The 14,804-nt window shown below is 37.2% G+C and overlaps 1 protein-coding gene across 4 annotated transcripts in view; it reads left to right on the top strand.

The window, feature by feature from the left end:
- Positions 1 to 14,804, top strand: part of LOC102084381 (transcription initiation factor TFIID subunit 4) — a 135,044-nt gene that overhangs the window by 66,475 nt on the left and 53,765 nt on the right. For all 4 annotated transcript variants that reach the window (XR_010465823.1, XR_010465822.1, XM_065028441.1 and 1 more), the window contains exon 13: positions 993 to 1,049. Coding sequence is in view for 2 of the 4 variants with exons in the window: in XM_065028441.1 (XP_064884513.1) it covers positions 993 to 1,049 (57 nt within the window). In the remaining 2 variants the exon portion in view is untranslated. The remainder of the gene's footprint in view (positions 1 to 992; positions 1,050 to 14,804) is intronic.

Here is a 14,804-nt window from a genome sequence, read left to right as displayed (position 1 = left end):
AAGAGACAGAGAAGGCAGACAGATAAATAGGAGAGGGCATAGATATTCTTTAGGACTTGTGTAAATGGTATCACTTCAAATCTCAAAGAAATACCAAAATAAAACAATTACATCTTTTCTGGATACTGACCAATCATGCAATTCAAGAGTATAATGAAGATATAATATAAAATACCTCTCACGTTTTGAATTCCATCAGTTTGAGTATGCTCAGGGAGCATAAATAAGAGTTTATTAGTTTTAACATATGGTTGTAAAACAGTCTACATGTGAAGAAATGTACTGTTATGGGTTGTTACTGCAATTATACAATTATTCTTAACAGCCTTTTAGAGCTATTGTTCCTGATTCTGAAGGAAAATATGAAAGCTGCCATTTGCTACCATTTCTCTGGGTTTAAAAGTTAAGACATTAATTTTATTAGTAGTGCAAGAATGAGTTTAACTTACCTGTATTTCTGTGCTGTACTCAAAGTAAGCTCACACAGGTAGTAATATCTTCATTATGAAGACTTACTGGTTGGGAGGGCGACTTTACAAATGTTTTCTCCACATTCCCTACCAACAGCTGAATAAAAGCTTAGTAGCAAACAGTAAATTATTTTAAAGTAAGTGACTGTGAGGAGTTTAAATGTAAAAGTTCAGATAATGGAAAGGGGTGTCGCTTCTGCTCTCAGATTCTTGAATTTGTTTGTATTAAAATGTAAACCTGTATGGAAACTTGAGCATTGACAAAAACGTGGTGTGGTTTGATTTTTATTTATTTATTTATTTATTTAAATGTAGGGTAGATCATATTTACAACTGAATATTTAACAGTCTTTTGGGTGAGGCCTACAGTTTGAAACTGCACTGCTATAAATCGAAGCATCCCATATTTGACACCTTCTATCCTGTTCCCCTTTCTTTGCTATTTTTTAAGTTACTGCAACAGATGAGGGGTTCTTAAACCATCTGTTAACCTTTTTCCCCCATTTTTTTTCAAACATGCAGAGTCGCTCAAGGCAAGAAGACCCAGAGCAAGCTAGACTGAAACAAAAAGCAAAGGAGGTAAGCAGAGCTAGAGATCATTACACTTGACATTTCAAGGCTTGAACATATTAATTTTTTATGCCTTGCTACTTGTATATCGTTAATAAAAATCTGACTAAAAACTTTTTAGGATGTATTTGTTGCTTTGCCTTTGATCTTAATGTTTGCAAACTAATACATTAATACATGTGAAGCCTAAGGAGATTTTATAAGAGAATATTTCCATACATTACATTTTCATTTCCATTTTAGGTAGCTCTAGCTTTTGTTGGCTTGTTGATGACAGCAGCACTAGATTTTGGTGGAAAATATATGCCTTTGTCTTTTTGTGAAATGTCACTTTCTTAGAAATGTGCTACTTAACAGATTTGTTCTGGTAAGAGTCTTTCAAGTAATGGAATTGCCAGTCATTTTCTCTATAGTGTGGCTCGGTGGACTTTTGACTCATCGGTTGAAATTACAATAATCTAGAAATTATAAAATAATTTTGGATGAAGTTTGGATGTGTTATTTTGGAGTAACAATTTGTGAACTACTGACTACCTTAGTTTGTTGTAAATGAGAGTGGCTCTCCTTTGCGTATGACATTTCATGGCTCAGGATCAGGTTGTAACTTAAATCAGTTAGACTAAAATATCTATTAATTGATAGTCACTCCTTTTTAAAAAAATTAGCAGTGTTATTTGCAGCAAACTGATGCTTGTCTTTTTAGCCAGCTGCTTCGGATATGTGCATTGGAAGGTAACAATTATACATTAGAAGGTAATATATTCAGAAAAGCACATATAACAAGTTATTTTGTATTGGCCTGTTCTTCCTGTTTTGTTTCCCTGTTGGCAGTATTCTATCATTCCGTTAGCTATACAGATTTTACATATATAACAGTAAAAAAAAAATCCAAGTACACAAAGGAGTCTTATTTGCCTTTTTTTCCATTAAGTGTTGATGTAGTAAGATTTGCTGAAATGAGTTCTTGTAAACATTAGACCAGGCCTTAGTGTCTCCCGAGTTTGGTTTGTCAGGCAAGTCTTCAGATGAAATAGAGTAATGAAGTTATTTCTCCTTCTCTGGAGACATTAAAACCCGCCTGGACACCTTCCTGTGTAACCTCATCTGGGTGTTCCTGCTCCATGGGGGGATTGCACTGGATGAGCTTTCCAGGGCCCTTCCAATCCCTGACATTCTGTGATTCTGTGTTGCTGGAAGTGAAAACAAGCTAGAAATAAATGCTTTTTTTGCTGCTACAATATTTGCATTCATTGTCATTCTTTTTTGGCCATTGGAAACTCAGGGATGCAAAAGTAAACATCAGGGCTAGTAAAAACACGTTTTCTAGTAGTAAGAGTGGAATAGTGGTTCTCCTTGTGGCTTTGACAGAAGACTTGCACTCCAGCCAGTGTTGTTGCTTTTGGTGTAGCTGCAGGACGACTTCTCCCTCTATGAAAATTCGGGTTGTTGGTAAGCTTACCCACTAGAGGGAGTGATGCTGTGCTGACATGTCAATGAAAGTGTATGGATTCTATTCTGAGTAATGGTGATGGTGCTTTTCGTAAAGATGTAGCAAATATTTTAGTGGTAACCTAACTAACAATGTTTAGATCAAACTAGTGTGTGATTTTAAAGTAGTAGTGTTCCTGGATATGATAACACATTTCAGTAAACGCAGAATTAATACTACATTTTCTATTTGAGTGCTGCACCCTATTCTTTTGTACATTAGCCCTGCCTATTTTCCCACCCTTCTAATGAAAGTCTGTGATTTACTGGCGCTGTGCCTCTCTCTGAAGTTCAATTTCATTCTACATTTTTGAAACCTTAAGAAATATAAGCATGTCTCTGTTTTTAGTAATTAGGGTTCTAAAGCTCTTTTTGAACTGTTTTAAAGACTTTTAGCTAAAATACATTTAATAAGAACATATTATTTTGCATTAACTTTTGAAAGGGGGGGTGGTGAAGTGGGACTGGCAAGATTTTGGTTTAACATTGCCTATATTTTTTTTCTGCATCGGATACAGAATAAATGCTAACATCTCGAATTGGCACCGCCAAAATAAAAATAACCCATTTTATTGTATAAAAGGTCTGTTACAGAATCACAGAACGGTTAGGGTTGGATAGTGTGTCATTGCTATGGCTTTATGATTTGAAATTAAAAGTTTTGAGACAACTTCTACAAAAATGTCAGGATTTCGAGACTTCACTTCCAGCTGGGCTACTCTCAAGTGACCCATAACTGAGAGAGAAATTGGGTTTCTCCCAGGTTTTGTATAAGCTGATGAATATAATACTGTCAGCTTTGATACTAAGCTGGATTTGAAGCTGTGTTTCCATGATTTCCATGTCTCGAACATTGCCTGAAGACCTTTGTTGCTCAGCTATTCAGCAGTAAAGTGGCTACAAGGTAGTGTTTTAAAAAGAGGGCATCCAAGAAACCTGCAGCGTTTTTAGCTTGTGTTCCTTGTTTATTGATGTGATTGTCAGATAGTTTGTTTTTTCATATCAGCAAAGCAGTGGTAATGTCATTATTGTGATCTGGAAACGGCTGATGTTCTGGCTCCGCAGTGTGCCCGTGTTTGCTGCTCACCGGCCCGTCTGGAACTGTCTTTCTAAAGCGGCTGTGATCCATACTGTGCCCTGCTTCCCTGCCACATAGAAATGGGTGAATATCTAAAACAAATGGAACCAATATATGAAGTCCGATAAAGAGAGTATAGCCCAAGGTACTTAATGCAAACAGAAGTCAAAGGGAGGAGGTGAAATACCAAAAGAATTAATTTAAAGTCTTAAAGAAAGTCTTTTAAATCTAAGAATAACCTTTCAAAACATGAACTCTAGAAAGCATTGCCTTGGAATGCAAAATAAAGGTACCAACACAAGGATAATAGGATGAAGAGGGAAGAAAGACTAGCAAAGGGTATTTGTTCCAAAACATTCTCCTTTATGGGTATTTGTGAGTCTTTCATTCCACAATGCTTTGGTTTTCTTCCTAATTTAGGAAGAAAAAAAATGAGTTCAATTTCTTTCACACAACTTTTACCATTAAGAAGTCCCCTTCTTGCTTATTGGTGTCTTCAAGAAAATATACTATGTCCTTTGAACACATTTTAAAATGAATTTGGTAAGGTGAAGATTCCTTCATATTTTGTTCTGTAACTCCGTCTTACTCCATTTATTAGCCAGTATTCAAACCACTCTGCATATTGTTTAAACCACAGAGGCATAAATCAAGTTTAATTGCATTTAAATACTTACCAAAACAAACAGAAGGTCCATCTACCTGTGGTCTTATTGCAGAGACCAGATGTAACAGTCAGGTTTCATTCACACACAGACAAGCACTGTTTTAGTAAGGTCAGTGCACACCCACTCTTATTTCAGTTTGATTGACTTATTTTGCTTTAGCTTTAACCTGTTTCAAATGGACTCGACTGAAAGCAGTAGGAGAATGTGCCTGTGGGGTTTATATTGCTTAAAACTCTCCATTTACTTTCACACTTTCAAACTGGTGCAGCTTTTTGTCAGTGGCCATTATATGATTCTTTTAATGGTAAATCTATTTAATAAACTAGTGAAAAATATTTTCCATTGAGACTGTTTCAGAGAAAAATGCTGCTATTCACCTGTTACTTCTTACATTGTTTTGTAATGTAAATTCTGAAATGTTTGACTCAGTAAAACTTAATGTAAGAAATAACATAATTTGTGAGCAGTGTTTACTTAATAGTGCTTGATTAAAGCTTGGGAAAAAAAGGTTTGAGAAAATAGACTGACTTAGCTCTCCAATGAAGCATGGAAAGTCACAAAAAAAGAAATGGTGAGTTCTCTAATTTCCATTATAAAAGTTCATTAAATAGGACATAAAACAGGCCATATAACTGATAGCAGGAGCGGATCAAGATTAGGAATAACTGAGTCAACACCTAGTAATTAATAATAGAAATTATTTAAAAGAAAGTCAGGGAAGGTAAGATCCTAAATATCCTTCCTGTCATGGATATTTTTGTACATAGTCAGTGTCTGTTGGCTAAAAACCTTTTAATTTAAAAGTCAAATAGCCGAGTTTGATCCTAAAAGATTAACTTGGTTAAAATCTTTGTGTCATCACTAACCAAGAATATTGCATAATAATAAAAACTCAACCCAGACACCATAAATGTCAGGGCATGTATCCAGGACTTAGATCAGTTGAGACAAGTCGGTTGAATCTGCTCTCAGATGTACTCGTTGGCCATGGCAGTGAAATCTCGGGTTCCAGGGGCAGACAGAAGCTGGCCGAAGCCCCTTCCCAGGGACAGGTGTGTGAGCAGGTTGGGGATGGGACCGTCCCGCTGGCGGGACCTCTGGGAGCAGCCGGTTCCTGCACCAGCAGAGCTGGGACAGCCGCTCCCGGTGCGGCACGGGGTGACCCCTCTGCGTGGGGCTGGCACCCGGCTGCAGGGACTTCTGCAACAAGAGCCTGTCTCAGCTAGCTTTTACCTATTGAACTGTAGCCTTTTCTGAGCTCTGTGCACAAAAAAATCTGGACTGCTAGCAGATAGTGTTCTCTAAGAAGCCATAGAATCCTTCTCTTACTTAAAAATAGTAATGAAACATACATCACATGGTGTATATCTTCTGTGGCTCTCACACTGCCCTAGAAATTTAAAACCCACATAAAAGGAGGATTACTGAAAAGCAGAATTACTGAAACTCCAGCATCATGTGTTTAACAAGTAGATTATTGAAACAATTTTACTCTAAATAATTTCTTGTCAACATATTCATATTTATAAACTCAGTAGGAATGATTTCTTTTAAAATATTTAAATAATTCTTTACTTCAGTTATCCCTGTTCTTATAAGGCATTACTGAAAAGCAAATGAAAATGATTTTGTTTGGTTTTAGTCATGTTTTTATCAAAACCAAAGTCCTTAAAGGTTGTACTAGTCATGCAGTATCTCTTGTGATGAGAAGCCTAAAGAAGTTTTCTATTTTATCATGCCTGACACAAAAATATTGATTCAAAAGCAACAATCTTATCTTAAAAAGGTTTCTTATAAAACATTCCACTGAGAAATGCAGCACTTGGACAGAAGTAAGTTTAAATTAAATTTCCACTTAGCTCTCTAACCCATCTGAGGGTCAGTCAGTGGAAAGAACGAAAAGCTGGGGATATGATACCTGAAGTAACGATAGCGCAATACTTACGCAATAATGATTCCTCAGAACTGAGTTGCTTCAGTTTTCTGCATCAGCTTCATAGTTTTCTGCATCAGGTTACCACTGCTATGGCTGTGATGCAGAAGGAACGCAAGCATTTTTGTCAATGCATTGTAGAAGGTCAGATAAGAGAGTCACTTATTTACACTTTCCCGTTACCACAGGTCTTTTGTTTGTACACAGAAAAACGCTTCGGGAGAATGCTTGGACTATTCTGGTGCGAAGCCCATGAACACTGCCATGGATTTGGCTTTAGAGTACAAGGGTTTCCTGAAGTTATAAAGTTGTTGCAGGGACTCCAAATGTTAGTATTGAAGTTGCATCTCAGAGAAGCAGTTCTATCTGTTACCAGTCAAAAAAAATACTTTAATGAAAATCCCGGTGTGTTATCAAGCTTAATGCTTTTGTGTTAGCTGTATTTTTTTTTTCCTTTTGAGTAGATATTACTTTAGATGTACAGATATATTATGTTAACAGTCACAAATTCTGGTAACTGGAGTGAATTATGAACTCCTGGGAAGGGTATTTGCATATGCAAATACTGCTGCTGAAGAAACAAGAACATCTATAACCAGTAATAAGTTTATTGCATATGAATTGCAGTGTGTAGATCTTCAAAATTTCACATTTGTTTAAAGACAATGGGTTTTGCCAAAAAAATTCCTGTGTTTCCAAGAATAAGGTGTTACCCTCCTGTGGATTCTACAAGTCCTGAAGAACTTCAGGCAATGGTATTCTTGCTATTCAGCAAAACTTTTTGCATATCTCTTTATAAAACTGAAGACCGTGACACTTCCAACCTGTTTTCCCGTGCGTAGAGCTGAGGTGGTGGCAGTTGTTTGGCTGGAGATGAGGTGTGGTGTTCTCCTTCTGTACTGGGTCATAAAACTGCATAACTGACAAAACAAAAGCCAGGCGATTAAAGGAATGGCCATAATATTTTCCAACTGGGTCAATTTGTTTTATTCCCGTTTAAGTAAAATGCATATTGATTAGAGTTGAAGCAAGGGCTGGATTTTTTTGGTATTTTCTCTTACCCAAGCGTGACCCAAGATTAATTCATTAGTTTAGCAGAAATCAAAATTAAATCAAATCCTGTCCAACATAACTATAACTTCTACAACACCATAACTTCTACAAAATCATGTTGGTGGAGTTCCATAGCGATGCATGATTTTACTGTACAGACACTGCCTAGTTTAGGTACAAGAATGCTTATTTTTTATGAATGATTTTAACTGTGGTTTTTAGCATTCCGAAAGCAAATACTGTTTTACAGATACATGAGCTAAATACAAAGCCTTTCCTAAGTAACAAGCTACTTTATACTTGATATATCTTTAGAAGAACACTCTTTTTATGTTTTATACTTGCTACGTAGGAAATAGATTCTTAAAACTTCATTTGCGCCCTCACTAGAGTTACGTAAAAATTGAATGCGCTGCGTGAGAAGGATCATGAGTATCGTACCAAAGCGTTGTTTTACCTCATGAAGAGCCGTGTCAGATTTGTGAGGTTTTGTATGTCCGGTGTTTGTAAGCACCAACGAACGATGTTGCACACCTTGGATAATGGGGGATAACGCAAAACAAAATGATGTGAGAAAGGAAAGGAAGAGGAAAGCAAGATGTCCGGTCACGCGTTGTTCATTGTTTAGCTGATGTCTTGTGTCAGCGTAGAAGTGAGTCTAGAAGAGGTGTTTGAAAGGTAGCAGCCTTCAAATTAACACAGCAGCGCGCATTCCGTAGATTTTGTATGACAAATTTGTACTGATGCAATCTGCCGTTTGAGACATTAGCAGCTATGTGCACAAATAATATATAGTAGTTGTTTTACCTTGCTACCAAAAGGTTCCCATGTGGCACTCTGAGAATTTGAAGACAACAACGTAAGAGCTGTAGACATTTGTCAGAGTTGGCTTTTCTTTTTGAGATTCTTACTTGTTTTCTCACCTTTCTCAACAAATTTTTAAGTAAGTGTGTGCTCTAATTTTCAAATAAAACTAGTGAGAAAGACTTGAGACTCATTTTCAAATTAGAGTTTTGATCTGTTGTGAAATATATTTGATTAGTGTTTGAATATCTCCAAGAGAGCAATATCTGTAGCAAATTCTGCTCCACTTAATGGATTTCATCTTTTAAAAAGCTGGAAAGGAGGCGGGGAGGAGAAATCCGTCCCTGTAGTTTACATTGTCTTCCAGATTCCATACTCACCAGTGGAGTCCTGCCTATCGAGACTGTTACAACAAGTAGTTTCTCATTATGAAGCAACAGGACTACTTAAATATGAATTTCCAGGACTTGGGTTTAGAATAGTATAAGCTTTTTGTAAAGAATTTTTGAAGTGCTGTTCTGAATCTCACCAAAATACTCCTGCATGAACTTTCTCTTGTAAAATGAATTATCTGAAGGTGGTGTCTGACTTTCCCACTGCAGGAAAGTACCAGTAGCATTTTCAGCCCTTTAGATCCCCTGTGGTTTTCCTTCCATGTCGGTAGGAATAACCAGCACTACTGCTTTTGGATTTTGAAGCACTGCTAAACAAGTGGAGGGTGACAGCCCCTTGTTCTAATCACTTTTGGGTGCCCACACAACAGAGCTCAGTGAAGAGATAAGGGAACTGTTTTCTTCCACCTTGCGATGTGAGATGTGCGATAAGGATGGTTTGGCCGTGCCTCTCCTGAGTATTGACAATCACATCCAGCGGTTCTGCGAGAGGCAGTGGGGAATGTGTGCAATGGCACGTCCTTTGCCACAGGATTTAAACATTATTTTTATATATGTAAATAGATAAACGTACAGAGATATATATATAGATAGATATATCAGATCAGTTTCTGCAAGGAAGACATCGAGAATAAATTTCCAGTTCTGCTTTGTTGCTCTGCCACAGCCAAAAAATAAAGAAATATTTATATATATTTATATATATATATATATATATGTGCATATATATGTGCATATATATATATAAATATTCTTTTGTTTGGAGCAAACCATGAACATGGAAAAATCACATAACTGTTTAATTTGGATACTGCAAGAGATTTACTTCCCTGCTGATCTGGCAAAATACTAGTGCTTTGGACTTTGGAATATGATTGCCTGTTTAATAAGTAGAGGGCAGCAAATGTCAGCTGTGTCTGCTTGTCAGAAACTGAGGAGGTTGCTTGGACAACAATCTAAATGATTATTTAGATGTTTTGGTCCCTTAGTCAAGCCTGCCCTGCAATATAGGAGCTTGCAAGGAGAGGTCAAGGTGTACTTAGGCTTCAGCCCGCAGGGCAAGTTTTCCCCCATCCTCTGTATGCACATGGGTTTCCTACTCCAAAATAAACCCGAACGAGGGCTTTAATTCTGCCGCTGAGCTAACATGTTTGTAAGCCCTGTTTGGCAGCCTCGGAGCGCCGCAGGCAGCTCACAGCTGCCAGCTTTCATCTGCCCCCGGTTCCTCCGGGCGCTCCGCGTCACATGCTGTAACCTGAGGGGACCGAGGCGCACCTACTAAATCTTCTGTTCCTCTGCCCACTCAGTCTGGGCGCTGCACATCGCACCGGCAGCAGGCAGCTGGCCATCAGCGATCAGCTGCAGCCCTCCTGCTGATCGGCCTTCGCCCTCTGCTTTGTGCAAGCCCCCCACACAAAGATCTACCCCCGGTACCGACATCTCCTTCCCCGCTCTAGTCTGGAAGGATATTTGCATGTTCTGTCATCTTACAATGGCAGGACCTCGTTTGAAATGCATACATTTCACTGCATTTCGTAAAATCGTAGAATCTGTCATCTGTTTCTAGCCTGTTAGCGGAAGATGAAAGAGTTCATGGGAGCAGAGTTAAAGCTGAAGTTGGAATCGTAGTAGTAAAATTTTAAAAAGAGTGATTTAAAACTTCCTTGCCAGCACATATTTGAGAGAGCTGATGTATGTGCATGCGATACTTTTGTGTGTGTCCACGCAATTTATAAGACACACAAGACATTAATTTTCACAGCTGTCTTGAAGGATATCATATTTAGCAGATTGTAAACTCAGATACAAAGAAACCATCTGATTCTGCAAACCTGCTTTGTAAAGGTATGCTTTCCTTTTCTACAAGGACTGTCAGCATCTCCTGCCTGCCTGTGCTGGGATGTGACAAGTTATCTACTTCCATATGTATGTATTTATTGCAGAGTAAAGTGAAGGTTAGCTTTGTTATCATTTTCAGGTAGTTTATTGTGGCAGAGTTTTAAGGAATATTTAATGCAGTTAAGAGTAGGGTAAAAAGTGTCAGTTTTGACTTAATAAATACTAAACATTTCTGTCTGTAGCTAGGTTATATGTACACTCTTCTAAACTACAAGCCAGGTGGCTGGTCAGTGGTGTGTAGAGGTCATGAAATGCGTGTTAGCATCTATTTCTTCTTTTTAGTTTAGTCTTGTCATCAAAAATCCCTTTGTGTCAGCCTGTGAGAGTTTCCCCATAGTTAGATCATCTTAGTTGAGTAATGAGATACTGGTCAACATACCCTGATAAAAGTAGTTCCCCTTTAGTAACAGTAATTTTTAAAATAAATATAAATGTATTATTGCCATTCACAATGTAAATGGTATGCTTGTTTTTCTCCCTCAAGTATGGCTTTACTAAAGTTAGATGTGATTATCACTAAAATGTAAACATTTGAAAGGCAGCGCTGTATTTTTAACATTATTAGGCAGTTGAGTAATGATTTGTAAGGCTTTTATTTTCATTTAGCGTTGAAAATTGCTGCCAAATTAACTTCTAGTTTTCTGTGGAAATGACCAGAGATGTGAATGGGGTTTTCTGGAACGGGAAAGTATGTTGTGCCGACAAGTTGTCTGTACTCTGAGGCGTTACAGCTTCCTTAAAACCGGTATCTCAGTATCCGTAGGATTGAGGTGAAGCAAATTGAAAAACAGTGTGATGCAATTACAGTTCGTAGGTTTATTGACTCTGCACAGCCATGCGAAAATCAAAATAAGCAATGTGAAGTACAGAGCAGGCTTCCTTACATTCTGTGTCCTTTCCCTTTGCAAATGGTAAATCTATATTCAGATATTTGTTTTCTTGAGACAGAAATAACACTGTGTAGATTTCTGAAAATTTCCCTTCATCTTTTGACGTGCTGTCAGGCTTTTAAAGGGCTTTTCATCCTATATAGCCAAAAGTTGTATTCATATTTCTAGGTGCATGAAAATCTATTAATTTCCCAAAAACTGAGGATGATTTTTAAAAAACCCCTATCCTGAAAGAAGTGTTCATATCTGCCGAACATGTCAGACAAGTCGAGTAAGTTTAGGAAGGTATCAAATAAACACAATGGGAAATTAGGCTGAAGATAAAAACTGAGCTCAGGTGTTAATTGTGTACAGGAAGATGGGAAAGGGGGAGAATGTTCACTTGATAAGAAACGTAATAGAAGCGAGACTGGAACAGAGCACATTTTTATGAGAAATAGGATAATTTAATCTATTTGTTTTCAAAATCTATGTTTAAATTCTGGAAAAGTTTGGTATATGTTTTCGTAAGGAGCCCTTAGTCTTGAGGCAGCCCAGCACTTTGTGGCTTTTGTGGACATCTGCCAGCTCTGGAGAAGCCGAGATAGGTCCTCCAGTACCATCTATAGGGATATTTGCTGGTTGATTATGACAGGTAATAATTATTAAGAGTGTTATTGAATACACATTGCTACTTCACTGTATATGGTGCTGTTTAATGAAGCGAAACTCTTTCAGCTTCCTGTTTTGAGGAAGAGTAAATTCAGTATTCAACAAAATTGTTCTCTCTTTTAATAATGGTCTGTAACTAGAAGTTGCTAGTTTTTCCTTCTTAAGCAATATGTTGAGGGAATCCATTGTTTACTTGAGTACGTCAGTAAACGTAAATGTGGGATGATTTTTTTTCCACTCGAAGAATATAAATTGTTTGCATCTTTTTGCTATTTTACCTTTTCAGTGATCTCTAGGTCACCACAAGATAGAGCGGTCACTCTGGAGGACAGATCTCCAGCTTGTATGGAAACATCGAAAAAACATGCAGCTACACTAGCAAACCCCATAAACTTCTCTAATTTAGTCTCAGGTTGAAAACTTGTGCCTTATTTTAGGATGCAGGAGTTGAGCTATGCTCTGGATTATACTAGAGATGTCACTGCTCTGAGGAGAAAGGTAACTTCAGATCATGAGAGGCCTTCTGTCATGCTTTTCTGAGACAAGTTGTTAATCCCAGTTTTGTCAATGCATAATCTCAGTAATTTGCATAGAGATAAAATAGACTTCACTATTGAGCTGACCTTGTGTTGTGTGCAGTCATGGTGCTCCCTAGAAGATGCTGGGGTTTTGGTAATACATGATAGCGTTCTGCTCTGTATTTTTGATCTTTTGGTATAGAGCAATTATAATCCCTATTTAAATAGCTTCTACATTATCCTATCTAAAATGCATCTGTTTCTGAAATGTATCAGTTGATGATTCTGGGAACAATAAAATGTCAGTGATCTGCTCAGCTGTACAAAAGAGAAAAAAATCATAAATGTACATTTCATAAATATCCTCGGGTCATTTTAACTGAGGCATTAAAAATAATTCCTGAGTAAAAAATGCTCATCTGCCCATCTATCTGTGTGGAGAGATTCTTCCTGGTTAGTACCGAAATTTGAAAAATAAACCTCCTACATCTGCTGGAGAAGGAAACGTCTGCATGGGCAGGGACGCCAGCGTTTGGGAGGGCGGACAACACGGGGCGGACTGTGTGGCAAACAGGAGAATGATCCCACTGGTTTGTCTCAGGGATTTTTATTTTTGCCCTATTTCCTCTTAATGCATTTTTCCTCCTGTCACTTTTTAAATGTGCATGCCTCGTATTTAAAATATTATACATTGAGTTCTTCTCTGTCACACCATTGTAACTCTGGAGTAACTCTACTGATAGCAGTAGGAGTGTTCAAAGCAAACAGGATTTGTCCCTCTGGTATTAGATATAATCTCATATCAAGACATCTCCTGTGGACAATTATGATTTATTGTTGTCAGCTACATTTAACATTGTTACTTAAATGCAAAATTTTTTTGTAATTATACCTACAAAATAATCTGTGTTTATGAATACTATGTATTTGAAAATCAACTAAAAATTTTGTGATTTTGCATTAATCCATGGTTTTGCATATTTAGCATATATTTCCAATCTCCTCGCTTTCATTTTAAGATGCAAAGAAAAACGTCGAGCTTTTTAATGCACCAAACTGCTTTCTTTTTGCAGTAGTTTCACATTTAATTACAGCTGTCTTTGATAATAAATGGTGTGCCAGAGTTTGCAATATATTTTATAAAGCCACGTCCTTTGGTGAGTTGGTTACCGAAACAATAAGCGTTTGTGACAGGTTGTTTGCTGAATACTTCCTCCGTGCATATGGCAGATCATAGTTCAGTTGTTAGCAGATTATCCATTGTGCCTTGATGTTAAAAGAGGATACTTTGCAGGCTGTGTTTAAAGCTGTTCTGCACTGTCCTAAGAATGGTTGCATTGAGCGGGATCTAAGAGAAGTTAGGGAAAGTTCACATGTACTAAGAAGGGGAAAAAAAAGAACACAGCAAATAGCTTGTAGTGATTTTAGCTCTCTGCTCATGATCTCCAGTAGTATTTATTGTGTGCTTTTCCACTGAATTTCAAACTGCTTTGAAACAGTTAATCCGTTCTGCAACGGAACATCATTAAATATCATTCAAATTTCTAGCTAGAAAAGAACCTTTAAAGGCACGTTAAACCAGTGTTACTTAGGGGCTAGTATTTTAATCTCATGTTTTTAAAGCTGGACTGGTCAGAAAAGTGAGGGGGTTTTAGACATCAGTATTTTGAACATGAATTTTAGAACATAAGGAAATTTTACCCTATTAGAAGAGGAAAGTCAGAAATACTTGTTTTCAAGGTTGTGAGGATGAGGAACCTGTAATGAGGGGATAATCTGTAGCTTTCCTCACTTATTATAATGTGCCAAGGAATAAAGAGCAAAGAATATAGTGGAGTTTTTCTGTGAAGAATTAGATTCTGCTGTTGGTGACACACATTTTAGACTTCTAGTATGTTGAAGGATCATTAAGATCTAAATGAAAGATCCGATTTGTAACAAATTGGTAACTATCTAAACCCCCATGTGTTGTTTTGGAGATGGGGAGAGTATTTTTGGGAAAATCATAAGGAAGACTGACAGATTTAAAATATTTTACTTGAAAAGATGGATGTAAGGAGGTACATTTTAGATAATCTCATTTCCTTTTTAAAGCAAATCTGATTCTTTGAGTAGTCTCTCTTTTTATTTATCCTTAGACAAAAGTTAGAAATTATTACATATTGAGCATGTAGGCATTTTTACAATGCAATAAGAATAGTGCAACTATTCCACTCATTTTGTCTGTTGGTGAAAAATTGTTTAAAGGAAAAATAATTTTGAGTAGAATTAATCAAGGGATTCTCAAAGTGCTCAGCTTAATGTAACTGCAGTTCTTTAAAGCAGAAAAACAAGAGAGAAAACAAATAATGCCTGTTAAGCAGATGCTTATTCATGGAGGATAGCTGCTC

Source organism: Columba livia, chromosome 13 (genome assembly GCF_036013475.1).
Source record: "Columba livia isolate bColLiv1 breed racing homer chromosome 13, bColLiv1.pat.W.v2, whole genome shotgun sequence".
Classification (NCBI taxonomy): Eukaryota; Metazoa; Chordata; class Aves; order Columbiformes; family Columbidae; genus Columba; species Columba livia.
Note: the sequence above shows the minus strand (reverse complement) of the source record. Positions and strands in the feature narration are given on the sequence as shown.